This window comes from Palaemon carinicauda, chromosome 14, assembly GCF_036898095.1.
Source record: "Palaemon carinicauda isolate YSFRI2023 chromosome 14, ASM3689809v2, whole genome shotgun sequence".
NCBI lineage: Eukaryota > Metazoa > Arthropoda > Malacostraca > Decapoda > Palaemonidae > Palaemon > Palaemon carinicauda.
The window spans coordinates 37,935,573-37,958,575 of record NC_090738.1 but is presented as its reverse complement, the minus strand read 5'-3'; the positions used below and the strand labels follow the sequence as shown (position 1 = coordinate 37,958,575).

General features: G+C 42.0%; 1 protein-coding gene across 1 annotated transcript in view; it reads right to left on the bottom strand.

Annotated features, from left to right (window-relative positions):
• Positions 1-23,003, bottom strand: part of LOC137653524 (uncharacterized) — a 68,957-nt gene continuing 45,954 nt past the window's right edge. Inside the window, exon 3 of the mRNA XM_068386988.1 lies at positions 1-4,839. Within this exon, the coding sequence (XP_068243089.1) occupies positions 3,179-4,839 (1,661 nt within the window). The 3' untranslated portion in view covers positions 1-3,178. The remainder of the gene's footprint in view (positions 4,840-23,003) is intronic.

Sequence of the window (23,003 nt, the reverse complement as noted above, 5' to 3'; positions counted from 1 at the left end):
TTATCTTAAAGGTGTTAATAATCGTAAGGCATATTCTGCTTTAGAATCATTACAAATAACTATAAACTACAGTATTACATACAATTTCTGGCTCATTCATATCATTAAACGTTGAGAATAACTTTTACAATAATCTCAACCTTAAATCTTTTTCTATCAGTACAAAAAACACTTTTACACTATCTTTCACATGATTTGCATTTGAATTCCCAATTACAGCCAACAATATAAATATTTCTGAACTTTTTTTGCTTCATACCTATAACGGTTTACAAATGTAATTATGATTGGAAATACAATACCAATAGCAGTTAGTGTAACAGTTGGCAGCTCTTGTCTCACCTATAGGTTAATTCCCTTTGCTTTAGTCTGTTATGCAGAAATGTGAGCCAAAAACAGAATGGAAAGACGCTACAAGTTAAGATAAATAAGTTTGTATGTATGGAAAAATTAAGATTCATTACTTTAACTACCATTTTCAATACTATTATTGTTACAGCGACCATAATGTGCCTTCCCGCAAATAATCGCATTCATGAATAGCAACCCATAAATGCTATGGTCTGACTGTACTCTCAAGTTCCCAATAATGACGCATGCCTAAAAATTTGGGTCACAGCTTTATCTGAATCATATAAAACATCTGAGAAACAGAAATACAAAATGTTAAGTCTCTCAAGACAAAGCTCTATCTTCCGTAATACTGACACACTAAGAAAAAAAAAATCTTGCACTGGGATCAAATGACAAATTCTTGATATTATTCCCTGCCAAATGGATAAGGTGTTTCTAAAAAAGATTAGAAATCTCGAAGATAAATTCTTGTAAAGATAAGCTTTATAAATGCAGTGGAAATTAACAATACTAATGAAATTAAGTACTTAAAAATTCAGCAAACAGAGTTTTTAAAAATTCAGCAGAGTATCTAAAAGTTAAGCAAACATGGTTAACTTAATCATTAAAACATAGTTCAGACCACCGAATTAAAAATGTTATATATCTTACCAAACCTCTGAGTCACCAATCTTGATTCTTATATGACAGGTTCAAAAGGTTTGTTCTTAATTTATTACATCCTTCTTAATATAATGCCACTCCTTAAAATCTTAATGATTGAATAAATTGAAAATGTTGAAGATTCTGAAAAAATTATTTTGAAGGGTTTGTTTCCTAAATTACACAAGTTGCGGCTTCAAAACTGAACAAACACAAGTACTGTACTGTTCTACACTGCCTGCCATCTGGAATTGGGTTATGTTGGTTATTCATTAAATATCCATAAGTCAAAAGTGAGATCAAATCAAAGATGGGATAATCCCAAATCAACGTGGCATTGTTTTTTAATACCCCACAATCAAACTTTATATTCAATGTTGAAATTTATCATTGCCAGATTCATTGTTCCATCACGTCTGCTATTTATCTAGTATGACAGCTTTTAGAAAATAATATATCAACGAAAAAATTTTTATATTTGAGCTGGTCCTTATGGCTAATTTGCCTGCTTTATCAACATCCTTGGTCTAAACATTTTAACATTAATGCCAAATCGATATTTATGGTATAAAAATCCCAGCACAGGCAATCAAGATTAATTACATCAATAAAAAAAGGTAATGCACGTACTAACGCAAAGCTCAAGGTCACCAAAAGCACACAGCTAATCTGTTGAAGATCAGACACGAAAGTAAAGGGAATAGTCTAGCATGTGAGAAAAAGAGTTACCTTAACTGAAAATATCTTAATGCACCTTTAATTCACAATAATTCATTAGCCATTAAAGTCTAATTTTAACAACTTTGACCAATTATTAACTGCATTAGTAAAACCTAATAGTATTTCTTTTCTATAATAAATTTTCTTTGTCTTATTAACAGCATTAGTGAAACCTAGTAGATTTTCTTTTCTATAACAAATTTTCTTAGTTGGACTTATTTCAAACATCACCCACAAAACATTCCATTTCTTCTTTAATTATGCATAGTGTGTTTACAAAACACTAACCTGTAGTTTCCTTATGGATTGTATAAAGACAAGCTTTCCTTTGCCGTTGACTTTTCAAAACTAGGTCTGTTTTCATACAATGGGCGACTCCTGAAACATCTCCAGAGAAATCGTCCTAATTTACAGTGCATTGAAGGTTAAGCTTACTCAACTTTTAATGTTATGCAATAGCAGATCCCTCTGAAATTAGTGCATGGGGCAAGACCAAAACCATATGAGGAAATATCAATGTCGAAGTTGGGCAATTATAAGTTATGGCCATTACAGAAACCTAAGCAACAACAGTAAAACTATTCCTAACACAATGTACAGGTTAATATACACACTCAATCAACATTCTGAAATTTGAAAAAATTAAAACCCCTGTAAATAAGGTATGGATTATGGATTATTAATCAAATCTACTGTACTATTGAGATAGATGTCAATATGATGGTAGGTACAGTATTATGATGCCATACATCTACAACCAGGGATAGAATTATCACCTTCATAAACTTTTTATGTTGGGTTTCGTCTATATGAATTTACAAGCAGAATACTGATGAACAAATATTTCTAATAATATATCATAGACATAAGAACATCTAAATATAATACTAATTGGTAAAGATTAATTTAATATCATGCCAAGTCAACTAAAACCCAGTTTTTTACACAAACTCCAAAAGGCAATGAAGTTTCAAAATATATATAAGAAAAAAACAAAACCATTAAATCACACAGCTAGTTACAGAAGAGTATATACAGGTACTTAATGTATTTGAATAAAGCCTTTCTGAAAAATGATGTAGAGTAACAGAGTACAAAGAAAAGGACATTTTAAAGACAAACATTTAAATTCTACAGTATACATAAAAGCTACACATGATCCAATACAAACATTACAAATAAATACAGCAAAATATATTAATACAAAATCCCTGAAACCTAAACCAATTGTATTTATCTCAGGAACAGTTTTAATGAGTAGAGAAATTTATGTGGAGAAACTTAAAAACTAATATTGGAAGAGATTACAATACTTCTTCGAGAAACTTGACACATAAAACCTGGATCTTCAAACTCCATACCTAATATAAATCATTTATAACAATATTTTAGTAGTCTGAAATCACTCCCAACTAATATTATTGGAAAATAGTTTTCTGTTAAGCAAAGCGATTACTGCCTTTTAACAAGCCAAAGGATCATCACTTTCCATAAGAAGATTATGTTCCTCATATTCACTGTCATCTCCATCATCAAAATCTAAGGGATTATCAGGATCTAATTCAACTTCAACTTGTATCTCCTCTGGATAAACAACACTTAATTCATTTGTTTGTTCCATTTCATTCCCTACTTGGTCTGGTTCTACAAGGTTGGTGTCAATCCCCAATATAGCATTGTCTGATTCATCAATATCATCATCTAGACTAACATAACCGTTACCTCTAGAAACTAAAGATGGTACAAGATCACCATCTTCTGTTTCCTTCCAATTTTCCCTTTCATGTTCTCTCATGTGTTCTCGTAGGTCAATACGGGATTTGAAATCCTCTCTGTGGCAAATTCCACAGAACAATGTATTATTGTGATACTTCTTGATGTGAGATCTAAGGGATGCAGGTTCAATAAAAGTCTTTTTACACAATTCACAAGTATGTGGACGGTCATCAGTGTGCTTTTTGCTATGTAACTGAAGAGATTCCAGATCATTAAATGACTTCCCACAATTTATACATCGGAAAGGCTTTTCTCCTGTGTGTGTTCGCTCATGTCTAATCAAACCAACTATTTGTGTAAATCCACGCCCACAAACCCCACAAGCATAAGGCTTTACTCCTGAATGAATGCGCTCATGAGCTTGAAGACCAGACTTGAAACGAAACATTCGACCACACTCCTTGCACTTATACGGCTTTTCTCCTGTATGCACTTTCAAATGTTGTTTCAGATGAGTGTTACGAGAAAAAGCTTTCCCACAAACTTTGCACTGAACAGGACGTTCACCAGTATGAATACGCATGTGTGATCTTAAATTAGTTTTTTGGTTAAATGAAGCATTGCACATCCCACAAGTAAAAGGCCTTTCTCCTGTGTGAATACGCATGTGACGAATTATGTCAATTCTCTGGCGATATCGCTTGCCACAAACATCACAGGGATATGGACGTTCCCCCGTATGTATTCTAATGTGTGATATTATGTGGTCTTTTGTTCTATAAAACTTATTACAATATGGACACTTAAAATTATTTAAAGGATATATTGGAATATCACAAATACCTTTCCCTGAAATTTCCGACTCTATTTTAATTCGCATAAAACGTTGATCTCCTTGAAAAAATTCATCGATTATGACTGGGTTAACCGCCTTATATTTTATTTGAACTAATTCAGACATCTCTGTATTAGCACTGTAACTGTCATATTTTTCAACATTCACATTTGTTGGTCCCAGTACATTTTCAGATGTCAATCCCTCTTTACCTAAAGGTATAGGCTTGAGTTTAAGGAGTTTGGATGCTGCTGCTGCTTGCTTTACCTCTTTAGGGATATTGCAACTTATATAATCTTTGATGTCAGCATTTCTTGGTATCAATTTAACTTTACCCGGTTCTGAAGGCATTTTTTTATTATTATTCTTGTAAAAGGCATAAATCTTTCTTTGATTATCTAGAAATGTATCTTTACAATCAAGTCCTATAATTTTAGCTTCTGCAGAAGAGAGATAAATCAGGTTCCCCAATGGTGTCCGCATAACAAACCGTGATGGCGCATCAGCTTCCTTGTCTTGGGTTGCAACAGTTAGAAAATCACGGAGTTGTTCATCATTTGCCAACAATGCATCTGTTAATAGGAATTTTACTTTTTATATTAACCATTAGAAACAAAATACTGTAAACATAACATATCACAAGTCCTCATTATGCAAAAATATAATCAAATAGGCAGAAAACAATGGATGAAGTTATAACTTTTACCTAAAAATACCAACCATTCATCCTACTGCTTTGTAATGTAAAGTGTGTGCCAATCAAGAGGTACAGGGAGAAGGGCACTCTTGGTTAAACAAGTTTCATACCTAACCCTTCAAGCGTCAACCCCACCAAATGATTGGCACTACAGACTCAGGCTCTTTTCTTTGACATTTTACTGACTAATTTGAGCACAATGGTTATGTAACTTTACATCATTTATTGTTCTATAATTGAATAAATTTCCAATGGTTTATAATACTATATACAGTACAATATTTTATAAAATTTTTATATGGGTAAATAATATTAGAGACCAAAACTGGCATGTCCATCCAACTGTACTGAAGAGAGCAGAAAAATTAGATGTAAAATATGTCCAATGGTCCTCAAGTGATTACATAACAATAAATATAATATCAAATTTTGAATATTTCTTAGTAGGTCATACAAAAAGCCTCTAAATATATTTACACAACACTTATTTCAGAAGGCAATAACTATTTTCACCTTTTCAGCTGTATTTGCCTAACTTGAAATTATCAAGATTAAAAACTTGAGCTTTTGATTTAATTAAGAATTATAGCACTACTTGAACTATTTTCTGAATATTGAAATTAAAAGTTGGATAGATCATAAGTTAAGTTTCAACTATCAATGGGCTGACCTACAGGAATGGTTCTAATGAATAATTATATTTTACATACTAAACTATAACTTGGTAAAATTTAATGACTGGTTAAATTGGTACAGTATTGTTAAAATTCTACCAGACTTGAAATTTATGGTTGGATATTTACATAAAATATGACAAATTTTGAACATAATTTGTATTTTTCCTAACACAAACTCGAGTCCTTTACTTTAAGAGATAAAAACAGAGAAAGATGGAACATGGCAGTTAAAATATTTATCGAGGTGTAAACATACCAGCCGGTAGTTCACTGGCCAGCTGCTAGGAGGTAGCCGCCTAACCCGTCCAGCCACCAGTGATACCAAGCACTTTAACAACAGTCAAGACTTCTTTCGAAGTGGTGATAGTGGGCAAAAGACAGGTTTGCATAGTTAAGAAAAATAAAAATAACTTTTAAAATCTGTCATCTGCTCTTACATGATAATACAAACCCTTGTCCTTTACTATAGGAGATTCATCCTTAGGAGAGAGGAAGTCTCCTTTACACAGGCTGGAACTTTACCATGAAGTCAAAGATTTTTGCCTTCAGGCCAAAGAGTCAGAGCTCCTTACACCTTGTGAACCAACTTGGAAAAAGGCTGGAACACAGCCTGTGTTTAAAGTACTAGTTAGGCATAAACCTGTGGTGTAACCTGACCCAACATGATGGCAAGGATATATTATGGATCAGTTTGTTTGCTTGGATACAGCACACTCCTTGAAAGGAGTTTGGGGGAAAAAAAAGACCCTTAGCACAATCATTAAGTAGCTTGGTGATCTTGCCTCTCTTCAGAAGGAGCCCAGCTGGCGAGGCTCCCGATACTGTGCCACAACATGAGAGAGGAAGATTGACAGAAAAATGAAAGAGGTCAGTCATTCCTCACTTTCAACCCAGATTTACTCGTAACCTCTACCATCGATCCAAAGCTACTTGTCCTGCAAGGGAACTGAGGTAGCTAAACCATTTGCTGAGTAGCCACAAAAGGTCAAAGAGTAAAGGTTTTCATGGACCTCTGGGTGACATCCTGCAGGTAATGGGCAGTGAAGGTCGTCTGACATTTCCACCCAGACTGCCGTCTGAAGAGCCTTTACTACAAAAAAGTTGCATGAAAAGGTTAAAGAGATACTGATAGCTCTAATGTTGTAAACCTTTATTGATACTCCAGTTTCAGCCAGAGAGGAAAGGGAACGTGAAATTACTTCCCTCAACCAAAAGGTAGTGATGTTCTTGGTGACCACTTTTAAGTTTCTTCCAGTACTAACAAAAAGATATTGCAGATGAAGTCTATCAGATCTGGTGTGTTTGAAGTAAGCTCTCAACCCCCTTAAAGGACAGAGTAATAATTGATCAGGATCCTCAGTTACTTCTCGGAGACTTGCAACCTGAAATGACAGAAACTTTGGATAGTTAGAATACAGATTTTGGGTTTTGGCAACACACTTAGGGATGAAGCCAAGAGAGACCTCCCTCCACCTCTAGAACGGGTGATGTTGAAGGAGAGCCTACAAAGTTCGCTAATTCGTTTGGCAGAGGCCAAAGCGAAAAGAAACACTGTCTTTAGAGTTAGATCCCTATCTGATACCTGTTTCAAAGGTTCGTAAGGTGTCATCTTCAGGGAACGTAAGACTTTGACCGTGTTCCTGATCACCTTGACTGAAGGGAAAAATTGATCCAAGCTCCATTTGAGCATAGAGAGGTCCTACAAAGAAGAAATGTCTAACCCATCAAGTCTAAAGACTTGGCTCAAGGCTGAGCAATATCCTTTCACTGGAAAAAGTAAAGTTTCTCCTTAAGGAGGTAAAGAAAAAATCAGCGCCTACTGGTACAGGGGTTCCGAGAGGATAGATACCCTTTCCATGACACCAACAACAGAAGATGGCCCGCTTGGCCTGATAAAAGACTGCAGACAAGGATTTGCAGAGGTGCTAGTTGTGCTGTCTCGAGAAAAGTTTCTGTGAGAGGAGATGCCGGATAACCTTCACGTGGTGTAACCTGACCCAACATGATGGCAAGGTGGTAAATTGTCTGATGTGTGGTTGGTATAGTAGGTTGGGACATGGAGAAAGTTCCCTCAGCAGCCCTGCTAACAGGAGTAGGAGGTCTGTGTACCACTCCATGTGAGGCCACATTAAAGCTACAAGTCGTAACTTCATTTTGAGATACTGTGCAAGGGTATAAGAACCTTGTTTAGTACCCTTCTTGGAAGGAAAAATGGAGTTAAAAGTGTAGGCGTTGACATCGGTCCATGGATGCTGAAATGCGTTCTCAACCGCTGCTGCTACATCTCGGACCGGTGAGCAGTAGACAGGGAGCTGCTTGTTGAGGGACGTGGCAAAGAGGTTTATTGTCTGGCAACCCCACAGTCAGGATCCCCGTCGCTATCTGAGGAAATAAAAGACCATTCTGAGCTAACTATCTGTGTCTTTTGGCTCAGTTTGTCTGCCAGTGTTTTTTTTTTTTTCAAGTAGTAGGTTGGCCAGGGCACCAGCCATCCATTGAGATACTACCGCTAGAGGTTTCTTGGGTTCTTTTGACTGGCCAGACAGTACTCCATCGGTTCCCTCTCCGGTTACGGCTCATTTTGTCTAGCCCATTCTATCCACATTCTCCTCTGTCCTCATACACCTAACAACACTGTGATTACCAGACAATTCTTCGCTCAATGGGTTAACTATTAAACTTTAATTGTTCAGTGGCTACTTTCCTCTTGGTAAGTGTAGTATAGACTCTTTATCTATGGTAAGCAGCTCTTCTAGGAGAAAACACTCCAAAGTCAAACCATTGTTCTCTAGTCTTGAGTATTACCATAGCCTCTGTACCATGACCTTCTATTGTCCTGGATTAGAGTTCTCTTGCTTGAGGATAAACTTGGGCATACTTTATGTTTTCTCATCCACTTGTTTTTTTTTTTCAAGTTTTTATAGTTTACATATGAAAGATCTAATTACTGCTCTTAAAATATACTATTTTCATTGTTTACTACTTCTCTTGTAGTTTGTTTATTTCCTTGTTTCCCTCCTTCACTGGGCTATTTTTCCCTGTTGGAGCCCTTGGGCTTAAAGCATCCTGCTTTTCCAACTACGGTTATAGCATAGCTAATAATAATAATAATAATAATAATAATAATAATAATAATAATAATAATAATAATAATAATAATAATGAATTGGGCTGTTAGGATTATTGAGTGTTCTTTGGCCCCTTGATGGTCCTGATTGCTAGGTGGCACAATTGATGGGCATGGTTTCTCCTCATTTGCAAATGTAGGCCAATGTGGAGGCGTTATCACTCATCAACACCAACGAGGGGCCTTTTAGAAGGGGGCAAAATTTCTGTAAGGCCAGCCACAACGCCATTAACTCTAGAATGTTCGTGGGGTTTTGAGGGTCCAGGTCTGACCACACCCCTAATACATTCCGATGGTCTATATGGGTTCCCCAGCCCTCCTTTAAAGCATCCGTGAATAGATTAAACTACGGAGATAGGACTGTTACACGACTCTCTTCAAGTTTGTGGTTTCCAACCAGCACTCAATATCTTCATTGGCTTTTGCTAACAGGGTCACCAATGACTGGGGATCGTCAAGGTGTTGTGAACCATGACTACTCAAGTAGCCATTCAAGAGATTGTATCTATAGTCTTCCTCTTCAAACTGCAGTATACCTTTAAAAGTAAGGGAGAAGATAAAACGTGAAGAACAATAAGTATAATTTTGGGATATGGCTGTTCAAAGTTTTTCTTCATATCTTTACAGAGACAATTTTAATAAATCATGATTATTTAGTTTTGGGTATTAATACACCAAAACTGTGTTATTCATCATAATCTAATCATAAATGAAGTTTCCTTTACCCAATATCGTGTTTCTTTAGGCTCCTGGTTGCCCCATGTCTATTCCAATTCCCTCTCTCTCCTTTACTAACTCCACTAATATCACTGGTATAGCGCAAATATTAGAGCGTAATTTCTTCTCCTGAATGTTAGCGAGATGTATTGATTGTCTTTTCCTCTTTGTCATCATGAAATTCTTGCCAAAACAAAGATAATCAGACATAAAAGCAAGGGAAAGTCAAGAGGTCAAATTCATAAGTTTTGCATTTTTACAAAGAGAACATTAATAAATCATGATAATTATGAATTTTGTTCTTTTCATTTTATTGGTATTAATACTATAAAAATCAGAAATGAAGATACCTTCACCCATTGTCTTTAGGCTTGAGCTTCCTCAATGCCTTTTCCTATATTCTCTCTGTTCTTTGTTAACTCCACTAATATTATTATCATTATTACTATTATTATTATTAGCTAAACTATAACATAGTTACAAAATCAGGATGCTATAAGCCCAAGGGCTACAACAGGGAAAAATAACCCAGTAAGGAAAGGAAATAAGGAAACGAGTAACATATATGGGAAGAAATGAACAATTAAAATAAAATATTTTAAGAACAGTAACAACATTAAAACATCTTTCATATATAAAACTATAAAAAGAGACTTATGTCTGCCTGTTTAACATAAAAACATTTGCTGCAAGTTTGAAGTTCTACTGATTCAACCACCCAATTAGGAAGATCATTCCACAACTTGGTCACAGCTGGAATAAAACTCCTAGAATACTGTGTAGTATTGAGCCTCATTATGGTGAAGGCATGACTATTAGATCTAACTGCATACCTAGTGTTACGAACAGGATGGTACTGTACGGAAGTTCTGAATGTAAAGGATGGTTAGAATTATGAAAAATCTTATGCAACAAGCATAATGAACTAATTGATCAAAGGTGCCAGAGATTAATATTTAGATCAAGAAAAAGAAATTTAGTAGACTTTAAGTTCCTGTCCAACAAATTAAAATGAGAATCAGCAGCTGAAAACTAGACAGGAGAACAATACTTGAATCACAGAATGAAAGAATTAAAACACTTCTTCGGAATAGATTGATCACCGAAAATCTTATAAGGCTTTCTCAATAAGCTATTTTTTATGCAACTGAAGAAGAGACAAACCTAAAGTGTTTCTCAAAAGTAAATTTGCTGTCGAGAATCACACCTAAAATTTCAAAAGAAACATACAAAGTTAAAGAAACATTATCAATGCTGAGATGTTTTGATTGTCTTTTCCTCTTTAGCGCGATGAAATTTTTGCCAAACCAAAGAAAAATAGACGTAAAATAAAGGGAATATCAAAAATTCTTAGTAATTTGTATTTTTCCTAACATATTTACCGAGAACTACTTTCTTAGGAGGTACCTGGAATCTCCTCTCAACCGACCAGAGTTTTGTGTAGTTTACCCTACTTTCGTTTTCTGAGAGGATCACCCTGGGCGGAAGGATACGTGCCGAGGCTAACCCCGAGTCAGGCCACATGCTAGCTTGGGTCGCGACCCTCAGTAAGTTCTTCCATCCATCCATATACCAAAGCACTTCCCCCAATTTTGGGGGGTAGCCAACACCAACAATGAAACAAAACAAAAAGGGGACCTCTACTCTCTATGTTCCTTCAGCCTAATCAGGGACTCAACCGAGTTCAGCTGGTACTGCTAGGGTGCCACAGCCCAACCTCCCACATTTCCACCACAGATGAAGCTTCATAATGCTGACTCCCCTACTGCTGCTACCTCCGCGGTCATCTAAGGCACCGGAGGAAGCAGCAGGGCCTACTGGAACTGCGTCACAATCGCTCACCATTCATTCCTATTTCTAGCACGCTCTCTTGCCTCTCACATCTATCCTCCTATCACCCAGAGCTTTCTTCACACCATCCATCCACCCAAACCTTGGCCTTCCTCTTGTACTTCTCCCATCAACTCTTGCATTCATCACCTTCTTTAGCAGACAACCATTTTCCATTCTCTCAACATGGCCAAACCACCTCAACACATTCATATCCACTCTAGCCGCTAATTCATTTCTTACACCCGTTCTCTCCCTCACCACTTCGTTCCTAACCCTATCTACTCGAGATACACCAGCCATACTCCTTAGACACTTCATCTCAAACACATTCAATTTCTGTCTCTCCATCACTTTCATTCCCCACAACTCCAATCCATACATCACAGTTGGTACAATCACTTTCTCATATAGAACTCTCTTTACATTCATGCCCAACCCTCTATTTTTTACTACTCCCTTAACTGCCCCCAACACTTTGCAACCTTCATTCACTCTCTGACGTACGTCTGCTTCCACTCCACCATTTGCTGCAACAATAGACCCCAAGTACTTAAACTGATCCACCTCCTCAAGTAACTCTCCATTCAACATGACATTCAACCTTGCACCACCTTCCCTTCTCGTACATCTCATAACCTTACTCTTACCCACATTAACTCTCAACTTCCTTCTCTCACACACCCTTCCAAATTCTGTCACTAGTCGGTCAAGCTTCTCTTCTGTGTCTGCAACCAGTACAGTGTCATCTGCAAACAACAACTGATTTACCTCCCATTCATGGTCATTCTCGTCTACCAGTTTTAATCCTCGTCCAAGCACTCGAGCATTCACCTCTCTCACCACTCCATCAACATACAAGTTAAACAACCACGGCGACATCACACATCCCTGTCTCAGCCCCACTCTCACCGGAAACCAATCACTCACTTCATTTCCTATTCTAACACATGCTTTACTACCTTTGTAGAAACTTTTCACTGCTTGCAACAACCTTCCACCAACTCCATATAACCTCATCACATTCCACATTGCTTCCCTATCAACTCTATCATATGCTTTCTCCAGATCCATAAACGCAACATACACCTCCTTACCTTTTGCTAAATATTTCTCGCATATCTGCCTGACTGCAAAAATCTGATTCATACAACCCCTACCTCTTCTAAAACCACCCTGTACTTCCAAGATTGCATTCTCTGTTTTATCCTTAATCCTATTAATCAATACTCTACCATACACTTTTCCAACTACACTCAACAAACTAATACCTCTTGAATTACAACACTTATGCACATCTCCCTTACCCTTATATAGTGGTACAATACATGCACAAACCCAATCTACTGGTACCATTGACAACACAAAACACATATTAAACAATCTCACCAACCATTCAAGTACAGTCACACCCCCTTCCTTCAACATCTCAGCTTTCACACCATCCATACCAGATGCTTTTCCTACTCTCGTTTCATCTAGTGCTCTCCTCACTTCATCTATTGTAATCTCTCTCTCATTCTCATCTCCCATCACTGGCACCTCAACACCTGGAACAGCAATTATATCTGCCTCCCTATTATCCTCAACATTCAGCAAACTTTCAAAATATTCCGCCCACCTTTTCCTTGCCTCTCCTGGAAGCTAAAAATACCTAAGGGTCAGTAAGGCACTCGGGGAAGGAAGGGAGGGCCATTACCCGAAAGTAGTTCTCGGTAAGTATGTTACGAAAAATACAAATTACTAAAAACTTGTGATTTGTTCCAACACAGAGACTTACCTTGAACTACTTTCTTAGGAGACTTACACTTTAGGAGGTGGGAGTGTCTACCTGACCTAGACCCAACTAAGCAGAACGGCCGTGAACCTAGATAGGAGACTAGGTTCCAAAGGTTGTCGGAAAACGAACCGTAGGAAAAACTACACAAAGAGCTCATGCTAGTGTCTAAGTACTCACCCTTAAAAAATTTCTTGCTGTTGTGTTCAATGACGAAGCTGTGAAGTCATGTCTTGTGCAGTCTCTAAATGGTCAAACCTCCAGGGAAAGAAGAGAAAAGAGAAGACAAGGGGAAAAGGGAAAACGAACCTGTCTTTTTGGTCTTGATACCCGCGATTATACCTGGGGCTTTGTCCGTTAAATCGCTTGGAGCGCGGAGATGACTGTCCCAATATAGAACCCGTCTAGAGACTTCCTAGAACATTCCTTGAGGTAGTGGGCTGTGAATGTAGATTGGTTCAACCAGGTGCCTACTCTGAGGATCTGCGCTACTGCCATGTTTCTCTCAAAGGCAAGAGAGGTACTTATGCCCCTAATGTCATGTGGTCTGGGATTACCTGGTAGGGGAAGACCGGCACTACTATAGGCCTTGATGATCACCTGTCTAAGCCAAAAGGAGATGGTATTCTTGGAGACCGGCGTCCTCACCGTGCCCGTGGAGACGAAGAGGTTCTTGATACCAGGCCGGAGACTGGCAGCCCTCTCCAGATATTCCCTTACGGCTCTGACTGGACACAACTCCAAATCTTCCGGATTACCTGACCGAAGAATTGCTGGAACAGTGAACCCCTCGAATTTTGGATCCCAGACAGCTGGATTTTGTGTTTTAGCCACAAATGAAGGAACAAACTTGAAGATCTCACGCCAACCTCTTGTATGCGAGACTTCGTAGGACAAACCATGGATCTCGCCCACTCTCTTAGCTGAAGCCAAAGCCAACAAGAAGACCGTCTTGAGAGTGAGATTTCTATCTACTATGTCCTTCAAAGGTTCAAATAGTGGCTCACTCGGCATTTTCAGAACTCTAGCCACATCCCATTGCGGTACCCTGGAGGCATGGGGAGGACAGGTTTGCTCAAAGCTCCTGATGAGCATAGAGATGTGCCTAAAGGAACCCAGGTCAAAGCCTTTCAGGAGGAAAACTTGGCCTAACGCTGCACGGACTCCCTTGATGGCTGGGATTGACATGCCCACCACGTCCCTGAGGTGTACGAGGAAATCCGCAATGTCCGGAATCGAGGCTCCTAGGGGCTTGATGTTTCTGGAGGCGCACCATTTCATGAAAGTGGCCCATTTTGCCTGGTACACCGCTGCCGATGAGTGCCTCAGATAACGAGACATTCTTTCAGCTGTTCCTGCCGAATAACCTTCTTTCCTCGGGAGCCGCTGGATAACCTCCACGCGTGAAGGCCCTGAGATCGGGGGTTGTCGTGGAATCTTTGGAAGTGTGGCTGCCTCAGGAGATCTGGTCTGTCTGGCAGAGACCACGGGGGAAGGCACGCTAGCTCTTTTAGATCCGCGAACCATTCCCTCTCCGGTCACCAAGGCGCTACCAAAGTCATCCTTAGGTTGTGAGCCGTCCTTACTCTGTTGAGCACTTGCCTGATCAATGCGAAGGGAGGGAAGGCATATACGTCGAGATTGTCCCACCTGTGTTGAAAGGCGTCTTCCAATGCCGCCTTTGGGTCTGGGACAGGAGAACAGAATACGAGGAGTTGTGCGTTCAGTCTGGTTGCGAAGAGGTCCATCACCGGCGAACCCCACATTTGGATGATGAGTCTTGTTACTTCTGGGTGAAGGGACCATTCGGTCCTCACCACCTGGCCCATTCTGCTGAGTCCGTCGGCTAGGACATTCCTCTTTCCCAGAATGAATCTTGCTGTTATTACGACTTTTTCTGACTCGGCCCAATCCAGAATCTCCAATGTGAGATCGCACAACTCCTTCGATTTTAGACCGCCTTGCTTCTTTATGTAGGCTACCACTGTGGTGTTGTCGCACATTAACGCCACTGTGTTTCCCCTTAGAAGACCGACGAACTGAAGGCACGCTTTCTGAACGGCCCTCATCTCCAGGACGTTGATATGCTGAGTCTTTTCCACCTCCGTCCAAGAGCCCCTTGCTGACTTCCCGAGAAGGTGAGCTCCCATCCCCTCGAGGGTGTTTGTCCGGTCCTGCCACCACTCCAGGGATTGCCTCGTCTCTGGAAGAACAGGAACTATTTCGTAGGGAGAATCTACTTGGTTCCAGAGTCCCTTCAGGTTCCATTGGATGGTCCTGAGTTTCATTCTCCCTTGGGAACCAGCTTCTCCAATGATACTAGATGGCCCATCAATCTCTGCCAATCCTTCGCTCTCCTGGGCTGTCCTGATAGAAAGGGATGGAGGACCTGGTCCAGGTTGTTCAGCCTTTCCTCTGATGGAAAGACACTCACTAGTCGGGAGTCTAGAACTATCCCCAAGTACGTCATCCTGGTGGAGGGAGACAGGTGCGACTTCTCCAGGTTGATGGTGATACCCAGAACTTTGCAGAATTGCAGTAGCTTCAAGTCTTGCTCCTTCAAAACTGCCTCTGAGGAAGAAAGGAGCAACCAGTCGTCCAGGTAGCGAATCAGACAAATTTCTCGTTCGTGAGCCCATACGGAGACAGTCATGAAGATTCTCGTGAAAATTTGGGGCGCTGTTGAAAGGCCGAAGCAAAGTCTTGAATTGCAAGATCTGGGTATCCCACTTCACCCGAAGGTACTTTTTGCTGGAGGGGTGAATAGTGATCTAGAAATAGGCGTCCTTAAGATCTAAGGATATCATGAAGTCTCCTTCTCTCAAGGACTACAGGACCGACTTCGGGGTGTCCATCTTGAAGTCGATCTTGCACACAAACTTGTTGAGGGCTGACAGATCTATGACTGGTCTCCAACCTCCCGTCGCTTTCTCCACCAGGAAGAGGCGGCTGTAGAACCCTGGACCCGGTTGTAGAACCGTTTCCATTGCCCCTTTCGTTAACATAGTGGAGACTTCTTCTTGCAAGGCTTCCCTCTTCAAGGGGTCCTTGGGGGCTAACCACTCCGCCTGACTTGCTGGGATAAGAGGTGGTGGATCTGCCAGGAACGGAAGCCTGTACCCCTCTTTCAACACTGTTACCGTCCAGGGTTCTGCTCCGTGATTCTTCCATGCTTGCCAAAATTGTTTGAGGCATCCCCCTACCTGAGGCTTGGCCAGGAGTGGGGGGCCTCTCACCCTACCTCCTTCTGGAGGAGCGACCTGAACGCCCTCTCCTGGAAGCTGAGTGAGCTGTTCTAAACGAGGCTGGGGCTGTGGGAGCGATCCTGCGGGAGGGCTGCGAAGGCTGAGACCACAGGGACGCTGGGGCTTCACTTCTTACCTGGTTAGGGGAGGCTCGAGACGTCGACGGTCCATCAGATGGAGGCCTTCTGTAAGTGGGCCTCCTCATGGCATGAGGTCTGGGAATGCTCACTTCCTTCCACACAGAAAGGTTCCTCAACGTCCTCGCCTCCCTGTCCGGCATACGCCTGGACAATTTACTCAAGACTGTGTCTCTTCTTCACAGGACCCAGTGGGCAGATAACGCTAGAGACTGAAACGTTAGGAACTTCAAGGCCCGCCCCCCGGAGCTGATAAGTTCCTTCAACAGTGCTTGATTGGACGGAACTGCAGGGTCGGGGGAAGCCTGGATGCCTACTAGTGTCGAGGCCCACCAGTCTAACCAAGAGGCGACGTTGACAAGGTCCTAGGACATCTCCTCCATCATCGTCACCTCCGATTGAGAAAAATAGATAGGTGCTGAAGAAGCTCTGTCCTCCAAAGCCCCCTGACCTAATACTTCTAGGGAGTCTTCCAATTTGCTGGCTCCCTGTGGCTGTCCTTCCATCCAATAATACTTGCTTTGGGACTTCAACCCCTGGAGTAACTTGGAGGAACTCTGAGCTTTGGAACCTTCAGCGTTTCGTGCCACAACCTTGTCCATGTGAGCACGGCCAAGCCTCACATCTCTGGCCACAGGTAGGGCTAAGGAGGGCTTCTGTTGAACGGGTTCCTCCATTAGTCTATTAAGGCTAGACCGCCAGGCATCCGTCTGAGGTTGAGGAACCGTACCGACGGGGGCCTACGTACTAGGTTGTGGTCTGAGGATGGGCATTGCGGAGGCAGCAAGAACCTCCGTCCTCCGTTTGTCTTTCTTCAAGGGGGGCGAGGCTTCCGTGGGTTTGCCCAACGGAGGAAGCCGTCCCTCTATATCGCTCGGTCGAGCAACTCGACGAGGCTGCCCGTCCGAAAAGGCGACTCCCTCTGCTGGGCGGGTTGAGACGTCTGTTTCGAGGCCTTACGCCTGTCCGAAGAGCCCCTTGGGTCTTTGCGAGAGTCAACTCTATGGCTGGTGGAGGCCCTTCTAGGAGGACTGACTCCGGGAAGCCAACCCGCAGTGCTCGGGAGAGTAGTAAAGTCCGCGAGCTTACTGCGGGGAATGAGGACCCATTGCTCCTTCGGCGAACTGCTCTTCCTGGCTTTCCTCCTAGGGGACCTTGACCGCTTCCTCCCATGTCGTGACCTAGAACGGGACCTCGAGGGGGAGCGCCGTCTCCTGGACCTGTCCCTCCTTCGATGATGTCTTCTCCACGCCTCTTCCTCCGACGACAACGATGAACCTGCCGCCGAAGACTCCGACGACTCCTAGTAACAGATCCGAGAGGCGGGCTCGGCCGGTTTCACAATTTTCTGGGTTCCAGATGTCGAAGGCTGAAGGAAGACGTCGGGAACCGCCGATAGAGGGGCTGGGAGAGAGGTCGGACGATCTACATTCTGGAACCAGGACCCAAGGCCGTCCTCCCCCCTCAAAGGCGACCTACAGGGAGTTCTTGGGGGGCCCCATCCGAGGGGATCTTCCAACGGTGAATCTTCTTTTCCTGGGGCTCCTTCAGCTGCGGAGGTGCCTGAAACATAAATCCTAGAAGCTGGTGAAGACACAGGGACATCTTTATTCCACATAGGGTCGTCCGAAGAGGACGTGCCCCCCAAGCACAAGGGCATCGTCTTGCGGACCCTCACTAAGTAAACTTTCAGGCTCCCCCCCCTTGCCTGTAAAGGATCAGCAACCCCAGAATCCCAAAGACACGACTCCTGGGGAAGAACCATTGGTTTCTTCCTGCAACGAACTTACCTCGTCCCCTACTCTGGGTAGGGGATGAAGAAGGAACCCTGTCAGACTTCTCTCCCGTAGACGTCGCGGGCGAAGAAATGCTGGTCTTCCTGGGCGAACGTTTAGATGACGACTTCTTCTTCATTCCAAACCTCACCCAGTGCACCTCACTCCACGACACACACTCCGGACACGTGTCCGAAGAAGAGCAAACTCTACCCCTGCACGAAGAGCAAAGGGAGTGCGGGTCCACCTCAGGCTTAGACAAGAACGCACCACACGACTTCCCAGCCTTAGGCCAAGGACAACAGCGGGGATGCTCCATACCGCACTAGCACAATACCCCAAGACACAGGAACGCAGCGGGAAAGGATAACAAGGGCAAGTAAACACTTTAAAAACTCAAGGGAAAGCACAAGGGAAAACAAGTGAACACGCGAGAGCACAAGGGAAAGTACAGCGGACCACGTGGGACACAAGAGTCGGGGACACAAAGGATCGCACTGAGATAAGGAGAGCATCGAGATGATATCACGACGCGACCAGAGAACTTACTGAGGGTCGAGACCCAAGCTAGCATGTGGCCCGACTCGGGGTTAGCTTCAGGGCACGTATCCTTCCGCCCGGGGTGATCCTCACAGAAAACAGAAGTAAGGTAAACTACACAAAACTCTGGTCGGTTGAGAGGAGATTCCAGGTACCTCCTAAGAAAGTAGTTCGAGGTAAGTCTCTGTGTTGGAACAAGTCAGAGTTAAACTCAAATGTGTATTCTCTCCTCCAAGATTTCAGCTCGCACTAAAGTGAAGTGCTAAGCACATTCTGTCTTCAAGACTCTAGGAATGTCTAGAGTTGCCATTGCTCACAATTTATTTGATATTAATACTCTGCAGTATATAAAAGTATCAAAATTTATGAAAACTCAAGAAATACTAAATTTTCTTGTACGGAATAACATTTTTGGTCTAACGAGTTACTTTTACTAATTATCCCATAACTATGAAAGTAAGAGGAATTTTGACAAATATTTTGTGTATCCATTTTCCATTGGCAAATAAAGCTTTTTGAATTTTTTTCAAGATTTTGCATTTTTCTCCATATGACCCCTGTATGTTGGCTTACTGGCCCCCACCTTAACCAAATAGAAATGCTATTAAAAATTTATGCTTGTACAGTATTCCACTTTGCTTATATTTAAATTTACTTGTAACCCGAGGTTCTACTACTGTATCAGTAAAATACTAAAGGAAGACATACCCAAGTAACATTGAAACATGAAAATCTACACCAAAAAAATGACATTAAAACACAAAAATCCACACCCCAAAAATGAGGCCCCACATAGTAAGGTGCGCAATGCAATAGATTTAAATTATTATTGTTGGTTTTTGCTTTGGGTAGCCATACTTGCCACAGTTCCTTTACTGAGAAAAAAAAGGCTTTAGCATTATATGAACAAATGCATAGTACAGTATAATGGATAACAAAACAATGGCACTTTCATCCAAGTAAAGAGTAACAGCACTACAGCAGTGGGTACATAGGAAAATCCCTAACAATGAGGAAGCTCAATGGCTTAATTTAAGAAAGGAAATTGTTTTAACTTCAAGTGGTATAGCCATTTATGAAACATATTTGTTGAACAATGGTTTGTACTTTTGCATGAATACTGTGTAAGAAATTCCTATCTGATAACAAAAAACTCTATAATATGTTATTTTTATTAATAAAATAAATTTTTGAATATACTTACCCGGTGATCATATAAGCTGCAACTCTGTTGCTCGACAGAAAAACCTACGGTCAAAATACGCCAGCGATCGCTATGCAGGTGGGGGTGTACATCAACAGCGCCATCTGTCGAGCAGGTACTTAGTACTCCAAGTAAACAAAGAACCAATTTTCTCCTCGGTCCACTGGGTCTCTATTGGGGAGGAAGGGAGGGTCCTTTAATATATGATCACCGGGTAAGTATATTAAAAAATTTATTTTATTAATAAAAATAACATTTTTCAATATTAAACTTAGCCGGTGATCATATAAGCTGATTCACACCCAGGGGGGTGGGTAGAGACCAGCATTACATGTTTACATTATTATGAGCTAAGTATTTTGTATTTCATTTTAGCAGTTATTCAAAATAACAAACATAAAATAAATAAGTACCTGGTAAGGAAGTCGACTTGAACAATTACTCTGCCTTTTTAAGTACGTCTTCCTTACGGAGCCTCGCGATCCTCTTAGGATGCTGAGCGACCCCTAGGATCTGAAGTATCAAGGGTTGCAACCCATACAACAGGACCTCATCAAAACCTCTAATCTAGGCGCTTCTCAAGAAATGACTTTGACCACCCGCCAAATCAAGTAGGATGCGAAAGGCTTCTTAGCCTTCCGGACAACCCAAAAACAATAATAAAACATTTCAAGAGAAAGATTAAAAAGGTTATGGAATTAGGGAATTGTAGTGGTTGAGCCCTCACCCACTACTGCACTCGTTGCTACGAATGGTCCCAGAGTGTAGCAGTTCTCGTAAAGAGACTGGACATTCTTAAGATAAAAAGACGCGAACACTGATTTGCTTTTCCAATAGGTTGCGTCGATTATACTTTGCAGAGATCTATTTTGTTTAAAGGCCACGGAAGTTGCGACAGCTCTAACTTCGTGTGTCCTTACCTTCAGCAAAGCTTGGTCTTCCTCATTCAGATGGGAATGAGCTTCTCGTATTAACAGTCTGATAAAATAGGATAAAGCATTCTTTGACATAGGCAAAGATGGATTCTTAACTGAACACCATAAAGCTTCAGACGGGCCTCGTAAAGGTTTTTAAATAGAACTTAAGAGCTCTTACAGGACATAAGACTCTTTCTAGTTCATTTCCAACCATACGATAAGTTTGGAATATCGAACGATATTGGTCAAGGCCGAGAAGGCAGCTCGTGTTTGGCTAGAAAACCAAGTTGTAGAACATGTAGCCGTTTCGGATGAGAATCCGATGTTCTTGCTGAAGGCATGAATCTCACTGACTCTTTTAGCTGTGGCTAAGCATATCAGGAAAAGAGTCTTTAAGGTGAGATCTTTCAGGGAGGCTGATTGTAGCGGTTCGAACCTGTCTGACATAAGGAATCTTAGTACCACGTCTAAATTCCAACCAGGTGTAACCAAACGACGCTCCTTCGTGGTCTCAAAAGACTTAAGGAGGTCCTGTAGATCTTTATTGTTGGAAAGATCTAAGCCTCTGTGATGGAAGACTGATGCCAACATGCTTCTGTAACCCTTGATAGTGGGAGCTGAAAGAGATCGTTCTTTCCTCAGATATAAGAGAAAGTCAGCTATTTGAGTTACAGAGGTACTGGTCGAGGATACGGATACTGACTTGCACCAGTTTCGGAAGATTTCCCACTTCGATTGGTAGACTCTAAGGGTGGATGTTCTCCTTGCTCTAGCAATCGCTCTGGCTGCCTCCTTCGAAAAGCCTCTAGCTCTCGAGAGTCTTTCGATAGTCTGAAGGCAGTCAGACGAAGAGCGTGAAGGCCTTGGTGTACCTTCTTTACGCGTGGCTGACGTAGAAGGTCCACCCTTAGGGGAAGTGTTCTGGGAACGTCTACTAGCCATCGAAGTACCTCGGTGAGCCATTCTCTCGCGGGCCAGAGGGAAGCAACTAGCGTCAACCTTGTCCCTTCGTGAGAGGCGAACTTCTGCAGTACCTTGTTGACAATCTTGAACGGAGGGAATGCATATAGATCTAGATGTGACCAATCTAGTAGAAAGGCATCTATATGAACTGCTGCTGGGTCCGGGATTGGTGAGCAAAATATTGGGAGCCTCTTGGTCATCGAGGTTGCGAAGAGATCTATGGTTGGCTGGCCCCAGGTGGCCCAAAGTCTCTTGCATACATCCTTGTGGAGGGTCCATTCTGTTGGAATTATTAGTCCCTTCCGAATGAGACAATCTGCCATGACATTCAAGTTGCCTTGGATGAACCTCGTTACTAGTGATATGTCTAGACCTTTTGACCAGGTGAGGAGGTCCCTTGCGATCTCGTACAATGTCAGAGAGTAGGTCCCTCCTTGCTTGGAGATGTACGCTAAAGCCGTGGTGTTGTCCGAGTTCACCTCCACCACTTTGCCTTGAAGGAGAGACCTGAAGCTTTTCCAGGTCAGACGTACTGCCAGTAGCTCCTTGCAGTTGAAATGCATTGTCCTTTGACTCGAGTTCCATAATCCCGAGCATTCCCTACCGTCTAATGTCGCACCCCAGCCTACGTCCGATGCGTCCGAGAAGAGAACGTGGTTGGGAGTCTGAACAGTCAGGGGAAGACCCTCTCTAAGGTTGATATAGTCCTTTCACCAAGTCAGACAAGACTTTATCTTTCCGGAAACCGGGATCGAGACCGCTTCTAGCGTCTTGTCCTTTTTCCAGTGAAAAGCTAGATGGCATAGAAGAGGACGGAGGTGTAGTCTTCCTAGTGACACAAATGATCCACGGATGACAGTGTCCCTACCAGACTCATCCACAGCCTGACAGGGCAGCGTTCCTTCTTCAGCATCTTCTGGATGGATAGCAGGGCTGGGGGCTGATCGTCTTGTTCAGCAACGTCCTCATCAGAGGGTTCCTCATCCGAAACTGATGGGGAAACGGCAACGGAGTGGGCAACGTCTGACTCGCTGAATCCAGTCGCACTGGTGGATGCGTGACGGAGCCGGACGCAATATCATGGCACTGCTGCACAGTCTGTGAACTGTCAACAACCATGGGTGCGCGAG